At 40.9% G+C, this 27,364-nt stretch overlaps 1 protein-coding gene across 1 annotated transcript; it reads left to right on the top strand.

Moving 5' to 3' along the window:
* Positions 1–161: 161 nt before the first annotated feature.
* Positions 162–26,302, top strand: YY1 (YY1 transcription factor). Its single transcript, XM_080344740.1, has 5 exons — positions 162–1,234; positions 11,669–11,831; positions 21,368–21,428; positions 23,837–23,995; positions 25,115–26,302. Exons 1-5 carry the CDS (start codon positions 538–540, stop codon positions 25,295–25,297), a joined length of 1,263 nt encoding a protein of 420 aa, XP_080200866.1. The 5' UTR covers positions 162–537; the 3' UTR covers positions 25,298–26,302.
* The last annotated feature ends 1,062 nt before the right edge of the window (positions 26,303–27,364 follow it).

Here is a 27,364-nt window from a genome sequence, read left to right as displayed (position 1 = left end):
AGCGCCGGGCTCGGGCGGTGCTTCCGCGCGGGGCGGGGCGAAGAGGAAAGGGAGGGGCGGGCTGGACCGAAGAGGGGTGACACGGCCGCCGGCCGATTGGCCGCTCGGCGCCGGGAGGCGCGCTCTGCATTCGCAGCGCTCTTCGATAGGCCGGCGGCGGTAAATGGAGGCGGGCCGCTGCGGCACGGCGTGCCCCCGTAGGCTACTTCGCTCGCCTGGGTGAGCCTTGGGTGCGGCGGGCGGTGCGATTGGCCGCTTGGCGGCGGGGGGGCGGGTCCCGGCGGCAGCGGCCTCCCGGGGCTGGGGTCCGTCTCGGCGGCAGCAGCGGCAGTCTCGCGAGGGAGCGTAGCCGGGATTTGGCGGCTGGCTGCCTCCCTCTAGCTGGCTGCGAGGAGCTGGTGTTTGTGTGGAAGGGGGAGGAGGAGGAGGAGAAGAAGGAGGGGAAGCGAAAGGAGCCCGAGCACCAACCATCCGCCGAGGGGAGCGGACCGGAGCCCCCTCGCCCCCGGTGGAGCTCTGTTCCCCCTTCGCCCCGCCATGGCCTCGGGAGACACCCTGTACATCGCCACGGACGGCTCGGAGATGCCGGCCGAGATCGTGGAGCTGCACGAGATCGAGGTGGAGACCATCCCGGTGGAGACCATCGAGACCACCGTGGTAGGCGGCGAGGAGGACGAGGAGGAGGAGGAAGAGGACGAGTGCTGCGAGGAGTGCGGCCCGCACCACCCGCCCCATCACTACCACCACCACCAGCCCATGATCGCGCTGCAGCCGCTGGTCTCGGACGGGGACCCCAGCGGGGCGGGCGGCGGCGCGGCCGGCGGCGGCGGGGGACAGCTCCATCTGCACCACCACCACCAGGAGGTGATCCTGGTGCAGACCCGCGAGGAGGTGGTAGGGGGAGACGACTCGGACGGACTACGGGCCGACGACGGCTTTGAGGACCAGATCCTCATCCCGGTGCCGGCCCCCGCCGGCGAGGACGAGTACATCGAGCAGACCCTGGTCACCGTAGCCGCCGCCGGTAGCAAGAGCGGAGGTGGCGGCTCCTCCTCGGCCGGCGGAGGAGGCCGCGTTAAGAAGGGCGGCAGCGGCAAGAAGAGCAGCAAGAAGAGTTACCTGAGCGGGGGAGGCGGCGGCGGGGCCGAGGGCGGCGGCGGCAGGAAATGGGAGCAGAAGCAGGTGCAGATCAAGACCCTGGAGGGGGAGTTCTCGGTCACCATGTGGGCCTCGGGTAAGTACGCGCCGGACCCCTCCCTCCCCGGGCCCCAGGCCACGCCGGCGGCTGCCCGGTTCGCCTCGGACAGTTTTGTTTTGAAGGGAGGCCATGTTTTGATGTGTGTGATGGGCGCCGCCATGTTCATCGCCAGGGCAAGTATGGCGGCTCCCCGAAAAGATGGCGGGGTCTGCGCTGCTGCCGCCGCTGCTCCTGCCCGGCTCCGGCGGGGGGAAGGAAAGATGGCGGCGGCCGCCAAGATGGCGGCGGCTGAGGGGAGTGCGAGAGGGAGGCAGCGCGCCGCTGGCTCCAGGACTAGGCCGCAATGGCGTAGTTTCTGCAGCAGGGGGAGGCGGGGTGTGCGGGCGGGCACAGGGTGCGGGGCGAACCCAGCCTCCTCGCTTCTCCCCCCGTCCCCGCCCCGCCGCTGCCGCCGCCGCTCCCCGCGGCGCCCCGTCGCTCGCTCGCTCCCTGCCTGCCCCTCGTCCTTCCCTCCCCCGGCCACCGCCTCCCGGCGCCCTCTGTCCTCTTTCTCCCCCGACTCCCGGCCGGCCGGCCCGCCTCCCCTGCTTGGCTGCCGCTGCCTTGCCGGCTCCCCGTCTGCCGTTGCCCACCCTCCCGCGCTGCCGCCGCCGCGAACCCGCCGCCCCATTGGGCCGCATTTTAATGCTGAACGCGGGTGGCGTCCCCGGATGAGGCGTGTGCTCCGGGCCGTGACCGTTATGTGCGGGGGGAGAACCGCCCGCCCCAGCGCCGCCCGCCCCGCCGGCTCTCCCCGGCCCCGGGACGGCCGGCTCCCCGAAATACCGTTTTACTGCTCGCCCGCTGGGGATGAGCTCGGGGGCCGCCCGGCACCGACCCGCTGTGGTAGCCAGGCGGGGTGTGGGTGGGGCCTCCCTGCCCCAAGCCAGCGGTGCCGGCCGGGGGGAAGCGCCTCTTCGCCCCAGCGGGGGCCGGTTTGTGGCCGCATCTCACACCGGCTTCGGAGGGGCCGGCCACAAACAACCGGCCCCTCGGAAGCCCCCTTGTCAGGAGCCCGGCTCTGACAGCCCAAAGGGGTGGCTTCTCGCTCCAGAGGCAAAGCTGCGTCCCGAGGAACGGCGGGGAGGAAAGGAGCAATTTCGGGTTGGAGCTCGGAGACCGTTCAGCTTTTCCTCGGAGAGGTCTGAAGCTTTAAATAGGTTTTTTAAATAGGCCTGCGGAGTCTGTATTGTGTGAAATTGTTTTATGGGTTTGGTTTTGGCTTTTTTTTTTTTTTTTTTTGAGGAGTTGGGGTTTTCTGTGGGAGTGGCTCTTAAAGGGAATAAAATCTTGTGAAGGTTAGTATTCGTAGGGCTTGGAATAAACCTGATATGCACCTGCCCTTCCCACTATATTTATCTGCCGCGATTTTCTGGTCCTTTCCATTAAAATATGTGACAAAGAGTCGTTTTGGTCAGCAGAAAGGGGTTACTTGTGGCACACTTTTTTTTTTTGGTTTATTTTTTCATTTTTACAAAAAGTATATTTCTGGAAACTAGGCTCTGTAGTCAGAGTTCTATGCTGAAGTTATGAAAGAGTGAAAAAAACAGTCAAATAGTATTAGTTTGTGTAATATTTAAATTGGTGTGTGGTCTTTGACTGGTAGGTTGGTAATCTGTCTTGCATGTCATAGTTATTGTGCTCTTTTGAATTTTTCAAGAGTCCAGTAGGATAAACATCCTCTTTAGGCTTCTCATGTAGTCTAAAGTGTTTCATTTCTGTGATGTTTGTGAATGACAAGTAGTTGTTAGAAAGGGGAGTTAGAAAGGCTGTGCTGCCATCCAGCGAGACCTGGACAGGCTGGAGAGTTAGGCGAGGAAAAGTTTAATTAAATACAACAGGGGAAAGTGTGGAGTATTGTATCTGGATAGGAACAACCCCAGGTTCCAGTGTAAGTTGGGGAATGACCTATTAGAGAACAGCATAGGGGAAAGGGACCTGGGGATCCTGGTGGACAGCAGGATGACCATGAGCCAGCACTGTGCCCTTGTGGCCAGGAAGGCCAGTGGCATCCTGGGGTGTATTAGAATGGGGGTGGTTAATAGATCGAGAGAGGTTCTCCTTCCCCTCTCCTCTGCCCTGGTGAGACTGCACCTGGACTATTGTGTCCAGTTCTGGGCCCCTCAGTTCAAGAAGGACAGAGAATGGCTGGAGAGAGTCCAGCGCAGAGCCACGAAGATGATGGAGTGGAGCATCTCCCTTATGAGGAAAGGCTGAGGGAGCTGAGTCTCTTTAACTTGGAGAAGAGGAGGCTGAGGGGCGACCCTATTAATGTAATATATAAAGGGTGAATGTCATGAGGATGGAGCCAGGCTCTTCTCAGTGACAACCAATGGTAGGACAAGGGGTAATGGGTTCAAACTGGAACACAGGAGGTTCCACTTAAATTTGAGAAGAAACTTCTTCTCAGTGAGGGTGACAGAGCACTGGAACAGGCTGCCCATGGGTGTTGTGGAGTCTCCTGCTCTGGAGACATTCAAAACCCACCTGGACACCTTCCTGTGTAGCCTTGGTCCCTTCCAGTCCCTAACATTCTGTGATTCTGTGAAGGGGAAAATGTATTGAATGGCTGAATTCTGTTGTCTGAAAAGATGGAAAGAATGGTGATTCTGATTTTTACTCCCTTTTTAAGTATAGGTGATTACTTGTCAAGTCTGGTAGAGTTTATGGTGCTTCTGCTGCTGTATATTCAGTTGACAGCCCAGTGAGTCTAACTGAAGTTCCTTGCCTATTGATGAACAAAGAACTTTAGTTCAGGAGTTTCCCAAATACTGTTTAGGAAAATGGGGTCCCGTATGCTTCTGTGTATTGTTGTATGAAACCCGAATTAAATCCACTTCTTTTTTTTTTTTTTTTCCTTCCCTTAGAATTGACCATCTAAGAAAGATAAAAAATAACAGAAACTAATATAGTCTTCTGGTTTGTGGAAGCTACCTAAGGTAGCTGAATGCAAGTAGATGTATGACTCATGACCTGGCATGATACCGGACCTTGCTGAGATCAATTGACAATTTGTAGCATGCATTTGCACTCTGAAATTGAGAGTGCTTGATAGGATGCTTCCTTAGGGCTTCTGCATGCTGATTATTACTTGGCTGAAGTGAAGCATGTGTATAATCAATTCAGTTGATTCTCTTTCCACATATACAACTTTTACATAAGGGTAGCCCTATTGATTTCAGTGGTTTTGTTCTTTATGACCATGACCATGCAAGCTCAGTGGGAGTTATATCCATTTGTAATTTACTGGAGATTGAATTGCATTGCTGCATTCAACTCAATTATATCCATGATGCAGAATATGTATTCTGACTAGACTTCTAATGCCAAAAAGCCCCCCAAAAGCAAAATCACAAAATATATAGGTAAAATAGAAGTATTAAAGTATTACCTCCTCTCCCTGTGTACTTGTGCACATACATCCACCCTCCTCCCCCCCTGCCCCAGCTTCAAACAGCCTTTGGTGAAAACCTGCTCAGTTAAGAGTACTGTAAAGTTTTACTGAGCCTATTGGATAGGTTTTTATTGTCTAAAGTTGTTAAACGCTGAGGCTTCATTGTCTGTTTTCTGAAATTTTAGAGGGGGAACAGTTGCCAGAAAAAATCCCAAAGAAGCAAAACTGATGGGGGAAAAAAAAAACAACAAACAAGAAACAACCAACAGAACGAAATACAGGCTTGCAAAAGGGTAGTTGTACTAAAATTTCCCTACAGAATTTGGCATACTGTATTATGAACAAAGGCAGTAGTTTTGCCTCTGTTCCTTGACATAATTAAGGACTGCTTGCACAATGATGTAATTGACTCTTTAGTTTAAATGCTTAGCAAAAAGTTTATCAAAAGATGAATAGTAAATAAGGCCATGCATCAGGATACAATAATGAGCCCTATATTGCTGTTCATGGGTATTTGAACTGGGAACAAGGGCACTGTGCTCACCACAGTGTGGGAAGGCAATGTGAATTAATTACTGGTTACTGTTTTCTAGTGCTGCTGTATTAGTTTGTACATGGGTGGTACCAAATTTAGTCAGTCGTAAGTCTTTGTCCATAAATTAGTATAACATGTCTGGTAGCACCTCTTGAAATATGTAGAAATAATCTGTGAAATATATAGCAATATGGTTAAAAGGGACTACTCAGTCCTTGTCTTGTTATGTGGCTACTTAGAAGCTGCAGTACTGTTGTTGGCAACGGTTTAGACTTACCATAACTTCTCTTATCACCTTGGTATCTATGGTGATATCAAACTTGTGACCCATGATTACTTTAATTAAAGTGTTTAGTTTGAACCAGGAATGCTTTGTTCTAGTTCAGATTACTTTTCCAGATCTTCAGAATGGAATTATTTGTCTTTCTTCATGTGTGAAAATAAGAACTGAACAAAGAAAGGCATTAGGTATATATGGTGTGTCATGTTTCTTTATTGTATTTTCTCTATACTGTCTAATATCTATCCTGATTATTTTCTCTGGGGTATCCTGTAATGGATTTAGAAAATGATATATAGTTAATAGTACTCTGTAAGTGAGATACCTCACATACCTCAATTAGTACTAGGAAAATTGTTTTTTATTAAGTGGAATTTATTTGAGACTTTGCTAGATTCAATTTGAATCATCATCTTTGGTGGCTGTCTCCAGGTCGGGTACACAATAGTGATGGGGGGAAAAGGATCATTAGAAATTACTTTGTGAGACTGTGCTAGCGAAACTGATTCTTAGATGCAGGAGCATTCGGGAAGGTGGAGCTGAAATGCTGGCTCTGCCAAATGCTGGAATTTGAAGTAGCTGGGGCTTAATTTCAACAGGAAAAAATATATTAGTGTAACTACATCTGCTTCTAGGTAATGATTCTTGAATCTGTCAAGCTTTCAAACCTGAAATAGGTGTTGGTCTAAAATAGCGTAGATAGTCTGCAAGCTTGGGGCTGAAATAGAACAACCAAACTAAACATTGCACACACGTGTTAAACTGCTCGAGTCTCCTATTCCTAGATGGGAAAGACAGAGTTGTAGACGTTACATGTATGATTTGGAAATGATTCTTGATAATCCAGGAAGCCTGTGTGTGGACCCATATTTGGAAACTCAGGGTTCATGCTAGGTCTCTAGAGGGTTTTTTAAAACCTCTTAAAAAAACTTTCAATGTCTTAAAAGTGGAAGAGTTTTCATTTATCAGATTGCAGGGGAGAGAGGAATTAAGCATCTGCTGTCTGACTAGTATTCTTGCATAGTGTAAATGATAGACAAGTCATTTAGTCCAGTTGTGGTCCTGTATCAAGGATGACTGAAATTCTTTGCAATGACAGATAGGTAATCAGCTTCTTACATGAAAGTTTTACATAATGGAGGCAGAAAGTTAGTCATTGTCTGGTTATTAAGGTGATAATCTATTTCTGACTCTGATTAAGACAACGGTATAGGCTTTTGGTGTTCGTAAGTGCCGAGTCTGCACTGACATTTTTGCCAGTGAACCTTAGGGGATAAGGTAGATATTTTCCTGCATCTGTTTTAAATATCTTTGTAGTTTTGAAAGTCAAATACAGGAATGTGGCTAATCACTTCAAATAGCTCAGTTAAGTGACCTCTCAGCCCAACTTCAAACTAGAATCCTCTTGACTTACTATTGGAGCCTTCCCTGAGACGTCCATGTCACTTGTACACTGATGATTCAGAAGGTCATAGTGCTTCTGCACAGTGTCTCACAAATGTTGAAGTCAGATGGTGACTATTGGTATATGCAGTGGTTTTTGTTAGTTCATGTCTCAGTGATGTGAAATAAGAGATGGGTGACATGGGGAAAGAAGAACCTGTTCTCTCTCCGTGTGTGCAAGGCACATCAGTGGAAAAGTAACCTGGCAGCCAATTAGGTTAGAAAATTACATACTGTGCAAAATGGAATTTAACACTCAGAAGTGGCTGCTAAATAACGGTGTTATTTAACAAACTAATTAAGGTTCTTTGTTTCCAAACATGACCAATGCACTAATTTGTCTGAGGAGAGGAGACTGCAATGTAGCAGCAATAGCCAAGCTGTTACCACAGTGTCTTGGTGCTGCACAGTTGCCGAATATGTACTTCATGACGTAATTGCATTTCAGCTGTTCCTAAAAACAAATGTGTTTAACAGTGGGATCATAAAAAAGAAAATTTAAGCGTAAATGTTGTTCATCATTTTAGTCGATAAGCAAAACATCTTTCAACTTTGTACCTTGTGGAGGAAGCTATAGGTCTTATTGCTTTGCTAACAAGTGTACCTCCTGAGTTCCCTTTTGTACTCCTTATTTTCCACAGGGGAAAACTGATTTAATAAAAATGTGTTCTCCTTGCTCTGTAATAGAGGAGGAGGATGGCTCAGAGAATTAGGGATCTAGAAGTGGGTAAAATCAAGAAATAACTGGGGTGGAAATACTCACAGATCTTCTTGGGTTGAGAGTTAAGGGGTCATCTTATAAAGCTGTGGAATTCCAGAGATGTCAGCTGGAGCTAGCTACTATTCTAGAAATGCATTAAATAATAGGGTTCTGAGATGGGTGGATTTTCTGTGCAACAAAAGGGCTGAAAGAGATGGAGAAACTGTAGTAATAAGAGCAAAAGATAATAAAGTCTTGGGAAACAGATTCTACCATGTTTTGTTGTTGATCTGTTACATGGAATCTGTGGTTACTAGTTTTATCCCAGTAATGTCTTCTTTCTACCTCAGTTGATACTTGGCCTTGAAACTCTTAAAACTTTTGCTTATTTCACCGGTAGAAGTATGTTTTAAGTGGCAGTCAAAAGATATGGCTGGCCAAAATGTTAAACTTTCACTGTTCTTAGTAAAGTTTGACTGACTTACTTTGAAATACACAAGTTAATCCACTTCAAGATGTGTATTGCCTGTATATAGGGCATGAGAGAAGTGCAAATGGAATGGCACTGAACATGATTTGTTTGGGTATGTCCTAAACAGATACATAGAACAACCCAATTTAGTATCTATCTTAATGTAATTGGGCATAGAAGGATGGGGGGAAAGGGGAGATATATATATCTATATATATATATAGATATATATAGATATATCTAGTGTGTCTAACAAATCTGTATTTTACAGCTTCATAAGATAGTTGTTGCAGTGACTGGCAGTGCATGCTCTTGTGAAGAGAAAACGATTTACTAGTTGACATGCGTTCAGATCTTCAATATCTTTAAGAAGACAGGACTAATATAATATTGGAAGTTTCTTACAAAATGCTGCATTAGATCTGTAACAATAGTGCTAAATACACACTTAAACAAAATGCTTTGAGTCTGCTGTATTTTCAAGAGGCTTTAAGGGTCAAACTAAGGCAGATCAGATAGTATACAGCAGTTAATTTCGTTTTCCTGGGTGGTTCCATGGCTCCATCTGTATTTAGCTTGCATGGGTGGCATCCAGATTAATTTGGCATGGGCATAAACTGCACAGAGTTATCGTGCCTTATTTGTACTATGCTTCTCCAGAGGTGTCACCAGAATTTCAGGGTCATGTCTCTGTCCTGCTTTGCTTTGGATGCAGTGTGTCTGATATTTCTAATGCCTTATGAGGGGAAAAGGGGGAAATAAATTGGCAGTAGTTGCACCAGGACTTGCTTGAAGGCAGAAAACAACAAGCAGTCAACTTGTCCTATTTGCAGTGAGGATATCAGTTAACCTGGCAGCCTGAGTGAAAGTTCGCTTGGACTTCAGCCTCCAAACTTTGAGCTGCCTAGTCCAGGTTTGTTGAGGATCACAAACTTGTGATGAGTTTGTGCATAGAGGACAGTGGTAAAGTTTTTCCAAAGAAGTGTGTGTGGTGGTTTTTTGCTTTTTTTTTTTTGTTTTGTTAGGGTGTATTTTTTCGTTATTGTTTGCTTGTTTTTTTTCAATGAGTCGATAATGTCATAAGATGGTCTGGGTACTAAAGAGCAAGCCTGCTGCTACTTTTGAAAAAATGTTTGACTTCTGGTGTGAACCAGCTCTTCTGTCTTGAGGGATGTTAGCCTGACATAACAATTTAAGGTAAATGTTTTGCATGTTGTTGTTTTAGTCTGTTTTGGTTTGAAAGAGTTTTTGAAACTGCAGGTATGTGCTGCTGTAGAGATACAGGTGTTTCGGTATAGGAAAATTTGATTGTTTTTTATTTTCACATAACTATCAATATTTTGAGGGATACCTTTTCTTATTTTTCTGCTATATAAAAGCAATATGTTCATAGTTATTCATGTTTTACTTGAATAGCTTGTGGAATTGAATAGCCATGGAATTGATTTCTGTTGGTAGGCTTTTGGGAAGTAAAGGCACTGAAGGCTTTCAGTTTGGCCCTCAAAGAGCAAGAAATATGGTGGAGTAGCCAGCATTTACACTAGGGAAGGAAAGATCTTACGGAATGTATACAAAATTTCCCTGCTGACTCATGCATCTGATCTGAGGCAGGAAATGAAACTTGTTTCTTTTATGAATGTCCTCAAACAGTCAAACTGGAAGTTCTGAATGACTGTTGAAATGGCTAAATTGAAGGCAGCTAAAGTCACTCTAGTTTACAGCATGGACAAGGTATTGCTTTTAGCTTTCCAGAAGTTCTGTGTTCTTCTGAGCTTGAGAATGTCTTTTCTGCCTGTGTAGGCAATCATAAATACCTATTCTTAAGCTTTTATTTGGAAGAACAAATCATTGCCAAATTGGAGTTTTATTGACTTGAATTTGTAACTCCTGCAGGTGCTGTAAAACTTGGCATATAATCCTTGCTTTAAGTAAATTCATGTGCTTTCTTTAAAGCACTGGCAAATGCTGAAAACTAGGGTGGTGAGTGGAAAACTAGATTAGAATTTAAAAAAAATTGCAAATAGTCAATTTTGCAGTTTATTTCCAATCTAATGCTGCAGATAGTATTTTCTTATTACCACTCCTGTCTTTGCAGTGTTGGAGGCTATTTTCCTCTTTCACCATGGAACATATACATGAACTGCTATTTGATCTGGTAGATCAGATTAAACACCAAACTAGCAGTAACATTTCTAGAAATAGCTCAGTGGCAAACACTAAAGCAGGCATTACAAATTGGATAGAAATTTGTCCTTAGTATATTTCTTTTATTTGCCTGTATCTTGTCCTCTCTTTTCTAACCTAAGTTACCGAGTAATGAATAATGTTATTTCCTGTATTTCTGTTCATGAGAAAAAACCCTCACCTACTGCCTTTTTTTTTTTTTTTTAATTGGGAAAAATACTGTTTCTGTCCTACCACCTTGTATTTCCACTCCTTAAACATTACATGTAAAATAAAACTTCCTGTTATTTTTGTAGAGCCTCTTGTGTATAAAGTGATTTGCAGAATGTGCTCCCCATACATAGAGTAACAGAAGTAATGTAGTGGCAAGTTTGTTAACATTTAGCTGAGTAGTTACAACTGTATATAGACATCTGTTGTCCTAGGATTAATTGAGGGTGGAAAACAGGATTGGTGCTGAGTCTTTCTTTCTTTTGCTGTGAGCACTCCAGTGAGGAACATAGGTGGATGTTTCCATTCTTTGTCTTCCTTGTGCCTCTCTGGTTTCTGTTATAAAATAGCAAGAGGAGAGAGAAAACATTGTGTCTTAGCATATTCTAAGTTCTGAATGTGAGTAGACAGCAACAGCTGGTCTTCCACCTGTAGTCCTTGAGGACAAATCCATAGGAGGAGCGCTAGAGCAGATAAAGCAGCAGTATCTTAACTGAATTGCAGATCAAAGCTCTGAATGATCCCTATCTGCTGTTTACATAATAGAGTGGGGAGGACCTTAGGCTGGTTTCTGCAGAGGAAGGAAGAAACCACCCCTCAGGAGGGAGACACTGCTTGTTTTTTTTTTTTCTTTCATTAGACATGTCTGCAAGTATTTAAAAACTTTATGGGCAGTTGCTGAAGCCTATTAGCAATTATTTTTAAATTTCTTGTCTCTCCATGACACTTCTTTTGGAGATGAAGGAAGTCTGAAGACTCTGAAGTAAAGATCAGTAGTCCTAATATCTTAGGATATCTGTCACTCCTCTGATAGGCTTACTTGATTACTGACTGCTGTTGAGATCTAAAGTGGGTATGGTGAAGGTTAGTCTCAGACAAGTTAAGGGAATCAAATCTTTAGGCATCATTTCAGGAAAAGTGCACTGTCTTTCAGGTGCAGCCAACATTCATGGGATTGTTCTACTTATTTCCTTACTTGTTTGTATTTAAATAAATGTGACTTCTGCTTTTTTTTCTCACTCACTGAGTTCTTTCTGTGTTCCTCATGCTGTAACTATATGGATGCTCTTCACAATTAGTGTGAAAATTTGGAACTGCAGCGTATTCTTTTAAGCGTGCAGCAACAGTGAATTTGTATTGAGATGCAGTGTAATAACTTATATGCTGTTTTGATCTTTAGTATGTATTGAATTCAGTATTTTGTGTATTTCAGATGATAAAAAAGATATTGACCATGAAACAGTGGTGGAAGAACAGATCATTGGAGAGAATTCTCCTCCAGATTACTCAGAGTACATGACGGGAAAGAAACTTCCTCCTGGTGGAATACCTGGCATTGACCTCTCAGACCCCAAACAACTGGCTGAATTTGCTAGGTAAGTAGGAAGAAAGGATCTTTAAACTAAAATGTTTGTCTTTTCACGGATTTCATTATGAAACTGTTAGGCAAAATAAACAGTAGATTTAGTGTAGCTTATTGTTCCATTTAAACATCTGAAACAAGAGACTTAACTCAGAAGAGTAGCTGGTACTGTGTTAAAATAACTGGATTTTATATTCAGCAGTGACTTCTTCAATGTCTTCTGGTCTTTTATTGTTGGGTAGAACAGGACCAAAACACGTTGATAGGTTGCATCTTTAACATGACAGAATGTATCTTTCATGTGAGTAGTCTTAGTTTCTTCAGCACCAAACGCTCTGACAAGTGAAATGCTGCATTCAGGTTGTTAAGTACAAGAAAGCTAGGCATGGTATTTAGTTTGTAAAGCTACTTACTGTTCCACCTGCTTCTTTCTGCTTAAGCTCAAGGTCTTCAACTTCTTTTCAGTGTAGTCACGTGTCTTGCACTTTCAAGTGCCACTGATAATTTCAGTTTCACAATCGGTAATTGATACTGCTTGGATTTTCTTCTAGTGAATCAGAATTGTAACTCATTTACGTGTCAATACATTGACCTGAGTTGCAAGGTGACTTTTCCTTTCACATAGAGGGGTTCTGCAGGGGAGTGCTGGGTGTCATATGTCTCTTTCCCCCTCCCTCCACAGAGCCTGTGACTCTGGTACCAAGTGCTTGGGGCAGTCAGTGGCCACCAGAGACCTCTGCTTGGGGATCTGGAAGCTGTGACATCAAGGTCACCTTCACAGCGTTTCCTTGGTCCTCTTCTTTGTGTGCATGCGCATGTAGTTACCAAAGGCATGCTCCTGTGCAGTGTATGGGCAGAATTAATGCTGGTGTCTCCAAATATTTGAGCACAGCTGTTAGCTTCCTGCAGCTGCTGGAATCAGTTTTTCCCATGTTGAAAGCAAAATGTATGTATGAAGCTATATTCCTATTTTCTTACCAGCTGGCTGTTCTTCAGAGCTCTGGTGCACAATTCTGAACATCAATGTACTCTTAGGTGTCAGATGTTGTTACTCTTACCTCCTGGGTTAGCCATTAGGGGGCTAAGTAGGTTTTGTTTGTTTGGTTGGTTGGGTTTTTTTTGGTTTTTTTTTTTTTCCTTTGAACAACGATTTTTTCAGCTAGTTGCTAGATGGCAGGGGCTGTTGAGACAAGTTCTGGTCTGGCTTCTTGGTTAGGTGGGTCTTAGTGTCCATTGTGTGCATCTCCTTGTTTCACCTCTTGGATCTTGCAGCTTGGTACAAGCTTGTTCTGCTGCTCTTCAGTGTGTTTTTGTTAGAGGACTGCCAGCACAGCCTTGGTCTGTAATTATTTCAGTGAAGTCATTGAACTATGGATTTTGAAGGCTCCTAGTAGGATAGTTTTGCAGGACTTTCTCCTTGCTTCAGGATATCTGATCTGGAAATATATAAAAACATGTCACGAACAACTGAAAACAGGATTTTAGATAAAGTGGTGGGTGGTTCTAGCTACTGATGCTGTTGTTACTTGTTTAACTATTGTTAATCAAAATGCTTGTTTTCCTCCGAGATATCCTGAAAGGTTAATACAATTTTTTGTGAAAGCAAATATTTAAGTGATGCTATGAGTGTACATAATATTCTGATTTGAAGATGTTGCACGTTTCTGCTTAGAATGGTATTCTCAGTTATTTTAAAACGTGCTGAAACCTTTGGTTCTATTAAACACTTAATTACTGAACATCTGTCTTTTGTCAGGAAGTTTAAGTAGTTTCTCATAGGGTATTCACCGTGCAAAAACTGAGTATTTTTCTTAAGATTGGTTTCGATACTCAATGTTTGCCAGAACTTGGGCTTCTTGAAACAACCAGATTGCTTCTATCAGATCTACCTGCACATTTCTTGTAAAATGTACTGCATCTTTGGATTTTAGTTAATTTTCTGTTAAGAAAATAGTGGCAACTGGCAATAATTTAGATTTGCCACTTTTTAAAATTCATGGTAGAATATTCTAAGAAGTTCTAGAGCTAGAATATGTTGATGATTGAAAGATTTAGTTCCATATGTGCAGTCTCTTTTCTATCAATATATTTCTGTACAGCAGATGAGATGTAAACCACTTCAGTCATAAGACAAATATATGGTGGTAGAGAAAGCAGCATGGGGACATCACCTTTAGCAATATCTTCAAGTTGCCCCAAACCTATGAAGAATTGTTCTGATAATTTAATTGCAGATACATAAAAACTTCAAGCATCTTGTGTTTTAAGAAAGGTTTTTGGATTTCTTGGTGAGAATTGATGACTGTCAAGCTTCTAATCTTGCCTTTAAAAAAAGGAAACTGTTAGTTTTATGTTAAATCTTAAATGATTATGTATAGCTGAGACTGAAGAATATGGGTGTATTAGAATTTGCATATTGCTTGTTAAGGTCTTGGTCCTCTTGCAGTGAAGCATTTTAAAGCGACTCCTTTTGCTATAACAACAAGAATTCAGGCATTGATATCTACAAACCTATTTTTATACTGATTATCTGGTATTCTTGATGGAAGTGGCTGTGTGCGGTATCATTAGAAACCTTGCATGTCAAACTAAAAGAAAAATACGCACGTGCTGGAATTGGGTTTGAGGGTCGTAAGATTACCATTCATTCTAAAATAATGTGTTTATTTAGTGTTAAGTTCTCCAAAAGTTTCAAGTGTTACTGGTCATAATTTGGAAATTCTCAGTAGCTGTATTCTGAAAACTTAGAGCAACATGTGAAGTTGAAACCGTTACTTTTAAACTTAGTAGGTGGCTTCACGTGCTCAGAGTAAGGTTTTGAATAACACATTTTTATTTTGATGTCTTAAAAATAAGAATTGTGTGTACTCCATCTACAAGGAAGTATACACTTGCTAGTAAAATTGCATGCTAAGTATTTTGTGCAGTTCAGAGCAAGTTACTTTGGGTTGCTTTCCTGTTTTAATTAAGGTAGCTGGAAGAATCTCACTATACAGGGTGTTTAAAAAGATGGACCCAATTTGAAATGACACTGGTTTGAAATTGCTTCCATCTTTTTGAAACATATTGTATATTTGTAGACTTTACATACTCAAAGCCAGGCTAGATTGTTTATAACCATGCAGCTTATTTTGATTAAGGATAAATTGGCTGAGGCATTTGCAACAATTCTTAGGAACAAAGTTCTGGGGTTAAGTTTAAATGGGCAAAGTTAGAATTCCAATGGCAACAGATTTCAGACAAGGTTCTGGAGCTCTGATCGTGGTCTGTTTAGTGAGAGGTAAGGCAGAGGTGGACTTGATGCTTGAAGTCCTGGAGCTCTTGCAGCCTTTTAAAAAAAAAAAAAGAGTATAAGATAGCAGTAGTTCAGCATCTGCAGTGGAGACCAGTGCTGCTCAGCAGCTAGGTGGCACTAGCAGAGCAAGCAGTTGTACTGTCCCTTGTGATACCATTGTCTTGTACCACGTTTTTTTTAGTGCATTTGTCATTGAGTCATGTAGTGGGAATCTGGAACCTTTAACTGGAACTGTTATAGTTGTTCTTGGAAAGGCTTTTGTACATTTTGAAAGTATTGAAAACACTGTGAATAAACAAGGTGTGTCAGAACATTAAGACGTTCGGTAATGCATAGACAAATTACTGTATACCTGGTTGGGTAATTTATTGCCTTTTACAAATTATTTGGTTCTGTTGTAGGACTTACGCATTTTCTCTAGTATGCTTTAAAAAATGTAATTACTAAAATTTTGGATTTCTCTTACACAATCATACCAGAATGTGAAACAAGTTGTAAATGATCTGCTAAGAAAGAAATAAAACCTACTAAATTAACATGTTCTAGTTTAATACCTTTGACCGGGATACTGGAAACTCCTTCAAGTGAAATAAAATGTTTCATCCAAGTCTAAATTTGATTGCAAATAATTCTGTAGCTAACTGTGAAGAAATCATAACTGCTTGGCTATAAAAACCTGGGAAAGTGGCAGCCGTATTTCTAGTTGGTGTTCATGGTGAATTCCCTCAACCAAAGCCACTAAAAAGGATATTCCTGCTCTCTCCTCTCCCTCCCTCTTACCTTCCAGGCAGATCCATGACTGATCTGGCTAAAGACAGCAGAATATAGACATCAGCAGAACTAAGAAATCAGAAGGGAATATACTATAGCTGGGAAATTGGCATAGTAATGGGTCCTAGTGGTACAAACTTTATTCTCCATGGCTTTATCTTCTGCTCTTCTTAGTACCTCTTCTGAAGGAGAGCCATTGTGAGGACTGCCCTTCCTTTCTATCAACTTTCCAAAACAAAGGAGAGGCTATTGCATTTGAGTTTGAAATCAAAACACCCTTCTTAAAAGTGACAAAGCATTCTGGTCACCTAGATTTATGACTTGGGACTCTTTATAAGGTATACACTTTCCTACTGCTTTTGTTCTTGTTACAGAGAAGCTTAAAGGGCAACGAACTGACAATTGCTTTACCCAGAGTGGTGTGCTGGGGAAGGGGAAATCTCTTGCTCTGTACCACACTGCAAAGGTCACTCTCTCTGTTTACACATGATATTCTTCATAACTGGAACAGAACTGGTAATTATTTTGCCAGAATGTTGGAGTGAAAGAGAACTTTCAATGACATTTTCCTACCTAACCGTGACCAAAGCATGGTAATCTATCTTTGGTTCTAGATAGATTCCTAGGGCACCTTGTGCCACTCCCCTTCTGTCTATTTATCCAGAAGCCAGTCTAGCCAGTTTCAGGAGTCTTCAGCACAAATGATTCTTGCAGCGGGGCCATGACATTCATGTTATTTCTGTTTCAGCAGGGCAGTACAAGGGGAATGGCAGAGTGGGGGAACAGATCAGAAGTGGCAGTGACATTACTGACAGAGAATAATTTCGTTCTCTCCTAACTATTCTTGGGGATGTGGTCATCATTACAGATGAATATCACTGCTGATCATCAGGGACTTCTAGGATGTGTCAGAAGAGTTGCTTGAGACAGAGAGTAATGCTGTTTAGGTTAGATTTATGTATAGAGGTAGAAAAAGAATTTGAGAACAGAGAAGTTTAACAGAGGCAATAAAGGGAGGTGATGGAACAAGGGGGAAGTTCTATACTGTTAATTGTTTTTTTACTTACAGATTTCCTTTTTTCCTAGCCTTAACCCTGCTTCTGTAGCTAACTTCTGAAATTTGATCTATATACAAGATAATAGGTTGTGGAGATTGACAGGGATTTGGGGTGGGGATTGGTTCTGTTGAGTACATTTCTTTCTGTTCAGCTGGGTAGATGAAAGGAGGGAGTTAACTGTTACTTTCTGATATTGCATGGTGACAGAGTTGCTTGCTGTATTTTGAGCAACTGAGTGTTTTAATACCTCTGATTTCACTTGGTCTTCTTCATGCATGGTTAAATGTGCTTTTATGAAGCTAATTCTGTGAAGCTATTGGGTTGCATACCTTCCTGCTCCTTCTGTTGTCCCCCATTCACTCCCTCCACCCCCCAATACAAGTTAACAGACTTGGCCTTTAATCACAGTGTCCCAGTGTCTTGATCCAAAGGCAGTTGCTACCTCTAGGCATGGCCTATATAAACTCACTGCAAAAATGGAAATTCTTGTCTTGCCATGTAAATTGACTTTCTGCAAAGGCAGCCATTTCAAAAGTTCTACCCAGGCATTGATGTGTGTGTCTGTAATTGTTTTAAATAGTGGTATGTGTTAGAATTCTGTTTTTGATTAATGTTTCAGGCTAAGAAAACTTGGATGGAGCTGGTAGAGATGCTCTACTGGGTGGGAGCCAAAAGTCTAACCACCAGCAAGAGTGACCTGCAACACTGTAATTAAGATCAACAGCCCAGGTTCTAGTCTGGTCTCCTTTGCAGAAAGTTAATTTTTAAGTAAGACCAAAAACTTTTTTTTCGAATACATTTGAATATTTTAGACTTCAAATTCCTTTTTGAGTGATTGTCCATATGGATTCCATAGCCTTGCGAGCAAGATGATATTTGTGGCAAAACGATCTGTTGTAGCTGTGCCCATGGTGTATGTGCCCTTGTGCCTTTAATCCAAGTATATGGTGGGCCCAACAGCTTCTCGCTGCCTGTAGCTCTGAAATATAACCTGGACACTGTTTGCTGCCTCTTCCTGTTGAAGGATCTGCTTCTGTTTTGTGGAATAGTCCGTGGAACCCTGTGCTCATACACAATCTTGTTCTACACTTTAAGATTTAAGTTACCGACTTCCCATTCTTCCAGGAGGAATGAAAAGATTTAAAATCTGCCCCTTGTTAACTAAACTTTGTTGTCATTTTGTGGTCAGTAGGGACTGAATGTTTTTACATTCAACTATACTGCTGAGGTGATGCTCCTCACTTTAGAAACAAAGTTTGAAAATTATGAAGTCAGTTTATTCCAGAATGGACACTTATAATGTTACATGCCTGTTCAGACACTGGACTGAACTGAAGGATGTAAGGTGTATGTTGAAGCTCCAATCTGTCCGGTGTCTGACTGTCTGGTTCAGCTGCATTGGTTCCTCAAGCTTCCTGACTGCACTGATCTAAAAGCTTCCCAACCACTGTATTTTCTGTCTTATTCTACTCCAGCAGCCTGTTAGAGATGATGCTGTTGCAACATTTCTTTCCTAAAGATAGTCTTAATACCAGAGGCAAGACACAACAGTTATTAGTAGGATTTAACATGATGATCAACGGGATCTTATACCAAGTGTAAAAATATGCAGGCACTATTCGCTAAAGCTATTTACTACTTCTCTTGTTAGTGATTCCTTTTCTGTCTAGTCTCTCCCTTTATATGGGATCAGTTAAGAACAACAGTGATTTTGCTCATTCTGATGATGTCACGGACAGAGATCTTGGGCCTAGGAATTTTTTTTGGGACTGGGGCAAATGACTCAGCCGCCATTTAACAAGCTGACAGTTATAAGTAAAGGAGGTGTTTTTGGCACCAGCTTTGTCCCTTAAGGGTATTTGTTCTCTAATGGCATTAAACCATGACACCGTGTTCTTTCATGTCCTGTCTTGTCAAAGGATTCTTCTGTGTGTCCATTTGACTTAACAGACACTCATTTCTGTGCCTTTTCCTTTTGTAAAAATTATAGACATGAAAAGGAGAATCCCATGCAAAAGGTAGTTGAAAGCTTTTTGCAGGGGTACTGTAAGAAAGCTTTGGTGTTTTCCTACAGCATTAGTATCTGTATTACTATCAGTTTAGAACCTTACTGGAAGAGTGCAGTCAGTCACAGTGACTTGTTTGGATTTGAGTACTTTACTCAAAGAGGCTGTGTAAACTAAACAAAGCACAATCATTCTGTATTCCAATTGGATTACATAAATTAAATTAATCAATAAGGTCATCTAAATCAATGTGTAATCTTGGCAAAAGTTATCAGGAAGATGAAGAGGCTGGTTTACAGAAACAGATATAGGTTGCTGTGTTCAGGATGTTTCTCCCCTTACATTTAGGAAATGTTTAGGTATGCTGCTGTCAATGGTGTAAGAGGAGCTTTGTCAACACTAATGCCTCACACCTGTCTTCTAGGAGGGAGAGGATTGTTGGATATGATACTCTCCAGATTCTGTATTTTTGTCACATCTGTATTTTTAACCCTACAGGAGACTGCAGTGTTCTTCACTTAGCACTGTTCATATTCAGTGTAGTCTGGAGATGCTGAGCCAGCAGGAGTTGACCAAGCTTCCACTTAGAGAAAAGAACAAATACAGCCTCTAAATCCTTGGGGTTTAATGCTGTGTCAGTGAAGTGGCTGTCAAGTGCTTTAGTCGCTATGTGATCACTTGAACTGTGCTGCATCTGCAATACTGAGAGGAGTCAGATTATTTGAGGGACAAATGATACCCCACAGAGCCACAGGAGCTTTCTCCGTCACATATGACTCCACTGGCAGCTGTAAGGAAGATTTCCCTGGATCCAGTCTCCAGGCCTGCTCAGGGAGGTTTTTTTGCTGCTTTTGCCTTAATTCAGCCTGACTCAAGGCCCTCTGTTGCTGTCCTCTCTCATCTGGCCACGTGAAGGAGGCAGGTGAAGCAGCAGATTTCAGCCATACGCATAGGAGTGTGCCTGCAAAGAAACAAATGCTTATGTGGTCAAATTGGAGGGATTTTAGCTTGTTTTCCTTAGAGCTCTTGGGAATAATTTTGAACTTTTAGAAGTTGCTGTTTAGCCAGTCTCAGATCAATTATTAAAAATGCATGTAAAAAAATATGTCTGCACTACTTGGAAACCTCTTCCCCCAGCCCTGTCCTTCCATATTTGTTTCCAGGAACTGAACTCATGGGGATTAAAACTGTCTTGGATAGGAACAGATTCCTCTACTTCTTAACATTGAGAATAGCAATTCTGATAATTCTAATTCTTCTGTTAAATTCAAGCCACTCGTATCTGTTTGAGACTAAAGAGTATACCAGAAAAACTTTGGTTTAACTTACAGATATGATATGATCTGTAGCTATCTTGTCACACAGAACTATCTTGTACTGTATTACCAGGAAAAGTCATTCAGGAACTCACACAAACAGACTAGCTTCCTTCTATGGCAAGGTTTGGGAATGTGCAAAAATAGCATTACTTATTTAAGTGAATCTCCAGCTGTATGAGGTGCATTTATTTATTCCTACCTACTTCCACCATAAGGTGGAGATAAGCCATTTCTTTTTAGGTTTCTTTTTGAAAACAGCACTACAGGTTTGAGAAGTAAAGATACATAAAAGGGCAGTGCACTTACCTGGAGTAGCATCCGGGTGGCTCTTCTCTGACATTCAGACAGGTGATGGTTATGGCAGGACTTCTCTAACATAATTTTCTACAGGAAGTCTTACTATGTTTGAAACAACACATGCAAGCATTAGTTTGCTGGGCTCCTTACATAGTCAAGGAGGACTAATGGTGCCCATAAAGTAGTGGTGAAGATCCATATCAGCAACCTAGACTGAAGAGATGATTGCTTGTCAGTTGCCAAGAGTGGATTCCATGTGTACCGTAACTTAAAGTAAGAATAATTGCAGTTTCTGTGGTTAAAATGGATGTCTACATTGTCTATGTAGGTTCCACAACTTGCCTGCCTTGCTTGGTTCTGTAGAGTTTTCTTCTGAAGTCTTCCGTGGTAAAAATACTGAAGAATGATTGAGGCTACTCTGTCCTTTGTGTCTTGGTGCAGGGATGGAGAGGAAGTGAAGATAAATAGGCCACATGGGTACTGGCACAGCAAAAATTGAGTTTTCAAACAAAACCTCCTAATTATAATTAGTATAAGTCAGGAAAAAACCCTCTATTTCCATATATTCAAAAGAATAAGAAGGTAGTATTAAATGTGTTATTTTTTATTTTAGAGGTCCTTCTGGAAAAGCTAAACTTTCCAAATGACAAATTATACTTTTAATATTATTACAAATGTTTTGAAAATATTAAACTGAATACTACTGATCCATGTAATACTATCAAATAAATGTACGCATTATGTAGGTAGTTACGGGAGAAGAGCCATCTACTAACATTTTTCTACTATTTTTTTTCCTTAAGAATGAAACCAAGAAAAATTAAAGAAGATGATGCTCCGCGAACGATAGCTTGTCCTCACAAAGTAAGTGCAGTGTTAGCTTCTGAGTAGATAGTAATTTGTAGACCAGAATTTTGTATTGATGTTTTTTCTTGAGAATGAATAACTAAAATATCTTAGTGTTAATGAGCTGTACTCAGTTAACTATATTTTAGTTATCATTCTTTAGAAGCTTCCTTTCAAACTTTTCACTGAATAATATATTATTCCCATTCCTTGTCTTAAGGTTAGTGCATCCCTAATCTTCTGGTAACCATGATGCACAGTCCCTAACATGCTGGTATTACTGTTGTGATTTCCTGCCACCCAAGAATACATACTTGAAAGAATGTTCTGAAAGCTGTTCAAAGTACGTTTCTAAGATCTATATATCCTCTGCTTGGAAACTGACAGATTTGGGGTCTAGATCAGGAATCAGCAATTTATGTGCAGATGCCAAAGTCGGCATTATTGGAAGACTTTGAATTACATTCCGCGGAGCTGGAAGCTGCATCACCTTGGAAAGAGAGAGGCATCTTGGAGATACAATTCTCACCTACTGGTAGTGGAGAAGCCTCTATCTTGAATACATTGCCAGTCACCTAGATTGGCAGCATCTAGCTTTACTGCATAATCCAGCTTTTGTAGAGCTTCTGTTAGCTGAGTTGAGTCTGTCATGAAAAAAGACAAACACAATCTTGCTGACTTCTGGTCTAGATAAGCGTGAGCCTAGGCAAATACTATTAGCAGATAGCTAATAGCACACATGAGAGACCATGAATTAGAAGGCTTCACTCTGACAGCCATAGTTTAAGGAGTTTGCTGGATTCTTCCTTGTGCTTATATTGATTTCCAATTCTTCATATTCCACAAGTGTCATGTTTTTATTGTAGTACACCTAGTATGTGGAGATCCTGGAACAGTTTCTCCTTACAATACCAAGGAATGCTACCTTCATTTCTTTGATTTACTTTTTCATAGCCTCAACTTCATCTCAATGGGGGGAAGGAAGTAATATCCTGTACTTCCATTTTCTCACTTCTAGTGTTTCTAGGCTTCGTGCATTTATTACCTCAGTTTAAAAAATAAAAATATTCTCTTATTGGAGTCAAATAATGGCTTTGAAATGAATGCAGAGTTGATTATATTTTATTTTGATGCTGCTTTGCCCCACTCAGTTCTGTTACATGCAGTGAATGGTGGCACAACACGTCTTAAATTAGCTGAAGAAATTGTAGTGCTTGAAGAGAGAGAACACTTCTTGAAAGTGGCATTTTCCCCTGTTTTTTAAGAAATAAGGCATGTTTAAATGTGTTTGTTGGTTTTGAAAGAAGTAATTTCCAAAGAGAAAGCCCAAGGAATTTAAGATTATCAGTGGAATGTTCCTTTAGGTTCTCTTGTCAAATTTTATGCTTTATAACACAGTGACGTTGATGGACTAGTGTAAGTTTAGACAGCATCACTCGGAGTACAGATAGAATTTTCAGTTGTTAATAGGCTTTTATGAGGGGTTTTTAACCTTGAGGAAGACATTTATAAAACCTAGGATAGATGTCTGTTGATTATCACTAAAAGGTGAAAAAAGGTATAGAAAGATTAGGTAAAGAGAGCCTCAGCTCACTGCTGGTTTAAGTGTACTCTGGAATCAAATTACTGTTCCTGTGTTGATGCAGCATGGACCCCAGATTAAGACTTCTGGTGCTGTACCTGAGTTTATGTATCTCTTGCTTTTAGCTTGAGTTGGCACTAACCCAGATATTTTCCTACTTTATTCAGTTGCCCAGTATCACTTTGTAGGTTTAAACTGTAGAAGCAGTGACAAACTCTTTGTATCTCAGGTGTTAGTGATGAATTGCTGCTGCCAGTTGGGACAAGGTAGTTTCTGTAAGCTGTTACCTGCTGGAAACCCTCTTGCTCCATTTCTTCTCAGGAATGAGAAGGAAGAGGACAGGATATTGAGAGATGGCATGGTGCACATACAGATTCATACTAATCTGTAGTATATTAGAGACAATATATCATAGTAATGTAGTACTGAGAATATAGCACATAGAAGAATATACCATAGATATCCATGAATTGTCTTTGTTTGTTACTCTAAAATTGTAAGTGCTTTTGTTTTGGTTTATTCATTTGCTTCGATCAGAGCTGCATCTTCTCCATGAAACTGTCCTATTATTCATTTGGCTGCACATGGTTCATGATACTAAGTGAGGAGAGGGTTTTGGGGTTTTTAGTGGTGGTTTTTTTTTTTTTTTTGGTCACCTATCAAGTGATTAGTTTTCTTGGTATTGCTCTTTTAAAAATGAATTTAAGGGATCTCCTTTTCAGGGCCAAGTTTTAAGAAAGTATTCAGGATATAAAAACATTATAAATGCTTGTACTGTAGCAGATAAAACCTTCTTTATCAGGACTGTCTTATCTACTAATTGAGTTTCACTGTTCTTTTTAAGGGCTGCACAAAGATGTTCAGGGACAACTCTGCCATGAGGAAGCACCTGCACACTCATGGCCCGCGAGTACACGTATGTGCAGAATGTGGCAAGGCCTTTGTGGAGAGCTCAAAACTAAAGCGACATCAGCTAGTTCATACCGGAGAGAAACCCTTTCAGGTATCGTTAACCTCCAGACATAAGTACCACAACTTAGTTGATAAACGTGTATACTGTAAATGTAACTTAGCTCACATATGGCCTCAGGGATACAATGTTTTTTCTAAAAATCAGATGAGGCACTGAATGATAACCTTAAGAATTAGAAGTGCCTTAAGCTAATTAAGCTATTGCTTAACTATTTCCATGGCCTTTTTTTTAGAAATTAGGAAATTGTATATACATGGGAGATACCTCCCAAAATACAAAGTTACCCACTTTAAAAATGAAGCCTGCAGTTACTACTGAATGAGGAGAATGTTTCTTTCTCCTCATTTTTTCAACTTAGCACTTGTGGACAGCTGAGGCTCAGGGCTGTTTGTTCGGTTGACTCACGAAACTAATTTTCAGGAGTGGGTGTTCATCAGTTTTCAGCAAAATGATGGTAGTCACTGAATCTGTTTCCATTCATATCAAGTCATGTGAGCTGCTGCCATCAGAAGTCTCCTCCCTACTTCCTATGATACTGCTTATAAATTTTTACAGGTATTCATGGTCCTGAGCCTATCTGTGTTCTCCAATACATGTTTAAGATAAGCATTTTGTGTTGATTTTTTTTTTTATTTTTTAAATAAATTACTTCAGAATTTTGATTTGCAGTCCTCAGGCATTCACTTAGACGTGTATGCTGGATCTGCTGTGTGGTAGATATTAGTATTTACTGTTAAACATGCTGCCCATTGTATTACAAGCCCATTTTAAAAGGAAAGCTGGTAAGATAAGCAAATCTTTGCAAATTGTCACTGAAAGTGGGAAATTCTGACATGAAACATTGTTTCTGTTTTCTAGTACAGCATAGCAAAATACTGTTTCAGATGCATAGAAGGTGTTTTTAGTGAAAGCATTTGCTTGCAAGCTAAAAGTTATTTACCTCCTTGAAAATAGATACAATACTGTGGTAAAGGAACCTGGAGTATTAATTTTATTTTTAATGCAATTTAGAAGTGATGCCCACTGCTTCACCTATAATAATCTTCATGTTTGTATAATCTAGTGATTTAAAGAATAGTATTGTCTAATCAGTGATTGGAATGAGGACTATTTTGGTAGCTAATGGAGTCTGTCTTTTCCTTTCAACAGTGTACATTTGAAGGATGTGGAAAGCGTTTTTCACTGGACTTCAATTTACGCACACATGTGCGAATTCATACTGGCGACAGGCCCTATGTTTGCCCATTTGACGGCTGCAATAAGAAGTTTGCGCAATCAACTAACCTGAAATCTCACATCTTAACACACGCTAAGGCCAAAAACAACCAGTGAAAGTTGGAGGAGAAAGTTCTTGAACTCAAAACATCTTACAGGAGAATGAATTGGAAATAAATACGCCTCCCCTTTGTATATTGTTTCTAGGAAAGAATTTTAAAAAAAGAACCCTACAAACCTAAAGGACGTGTTTTGATAAGTAGTAAATAAAAAGCAAAAAAAATACCGCAAAAAAAACTTTAAGGTGACGTTGCTAAGATGCTCAACCTTGCTCTGTTATCCCCTTTCAAGAACACGGTGTTTTGTAAAGCGTGACCCGAATCAGAGGGGTCAGTTCATGAACTTGCATCAAAAAAGACAATTCTTTATACAACAGTGCTAAAATTGGACTTCTTTTCACATTCTTATAAATATGAAGCTCACCTGTTGCTTACAATTTTTTTAATTTTGTATTTTCCAAGTGTGCATATTGTACACTTTTTGGGGATATGCGTAGTAATGCTATGTGTGATATTCTGGAGGTTGACAACTTTGCTTGCGGTAGATTTTCTTTAAAAGAATGGGCAGTTACATGCATACTTCAAAAGTATTTTCCTGTAAAGAAAAAAGTTATATAGGTTTTGTTTGCTATCTTAATTTTGGTTGTATTCTTTGATGTTAACACATTTTGTATAATTGTATCGTATAGCTGTAATGAAATCATGTAGTATCAAATATTAGATGTGATTTAATAGTGTTAATCAATTTAAACCCATTTTAGTCACTTTTTTTGGAGAAATACTGCCAGATGCTGGTGTTCAGTGTAATTTCTTTGCCTATTCAGTTATGGAAAGTGGTGCTCAGTTGTAGAATGTATTGTACAGGCACTGACCTTTTCTTGACACCTGATAATATGTACATCCCATGTAATAGAAAGGGCAACAATAAAACAGTGGTCCTAAAGAAAGAATATGGCAGAAAATTATCTGTAAGCACAGTCTATTTTCTTTTGTTGTCCAGAGCAAACCTAGTTCCTCTTGACCTCCCAGAAATTGGAAGCTAAATAAACTCAAGTTTCCTTTACTTTGCATTCAATTACAATGATTTGCGATGAAATTACATAATGCCACATCCAGTGGTATACACCTAAACAGAATTGGTGACTGTAAGTCTGATTTTTGAGCAACCTAGACTTCCATTAACTGGATTTGGAGACTTGACAGAGTAGTGGGGAGTTTTCAGTGTGCCTGGACAGCAACTGGGTAAAACAGTACAGTAAATAGCTCAGTGGGCACCTTCGTTTAGTCAAGGTAAAGAATCTTGGAGGTTTAAATGCAATAACAAGAGAAAGTGGGGGAACGGTAGGGTTTGAGTGGTCGTACCAGAAAAAAAGTTGTCTTTTTCTTTTGGCTAACTTGTTTGACTGAGTTACAATGGTGACAATTCTTGGAAACTCATTGGACGTCTTTTACTTCAAAACAGGAATGAGTTCTCAGAGAACTTGATGGAGTTTTGATGGTCTAACTAAAAGTGGTTACTACTCATTTGTTCAAGTGTTCAAAGTAAGAAATTGGCAGATACTATAGTAAAATGTGACAGACTAATAAACATAAGAATATGCACAGAAATGCATAAGTAGTTTTTCTTAGAGGGATGTGACATTTTATTACAGTGAAAACTGTTGTTAATCTTTTTTCTGAATTCTGTTCTCTTAAGGTTCATCACTTTTCATAGCTAATACTGTAAAAATTACTTTTGAGTCTGGTTTTGGTGGTAGTGGAAAAAAACATGGGTAATAACGAAACTACACTTAAAACCAACAGAATTTTCATTAATATATAAGTTAATCTGAACACTGCAGCTCTAGTCTGATGTTCTTAGGGGTAGAGAGAAAGATGGGACATTTAACTGTAAAGTATGCATTAGAGTTTTGGCAGTATATTTTTTTTTTATATATATATAAACAGTTCTTGAACAGGACAATATACTGAAACTTGTATAGTTGTAGTTAAATCCTGTATACAGTTAAGTTAGTGCCTATTCTTTTGAAAGGAAATAAAATCAGTTCAGTCTAGTTCTAATTGACCTTACATTTTTTTCTTAAATGGTACATATATAAGGTGGTGTTAGGCTTGTGCAGAAGTT

This window comes from Nesoenas mayeri, assembly GCF_963082525.1.
Source record: "Nesoenas mayeri genome assembly, chromosome: 5".
NCBI classification, from domain to species: Eukaryota; Metazoa; Chordata; class Aves; order Columbiformes; family Columbidae; genus Nesoenas; species Nesoenas mayeri.
The sequence above is the reverse complement of the archived record's forward strand: the minus strand, read 5'-3'. Positions and strand labels throughout refer to the sequence as shown.

Coding starts and splice junctions, on each gene's coding strand:
- YY1 (XM_080344740.1), top strand. CDS start 538: ATGGCCTCGGGAGACACCCTGTACATCGCCACGGACGGCTCGGAGATG. Junction 11,832..21,367: donor CAACTGGCTGAATTTGCTAG/GTAAGTAGGAAG, acceptor TTTTTCCTTAAG/AATGAAACCAAGAAAAATTA. Junction 23,996..25,114: donor CCGGAGAGAAACCCTTTCAG/GTATCGTTAACC, acceptor TCCTTTCAACAG/TGTACATTTGAAGGATGTGG.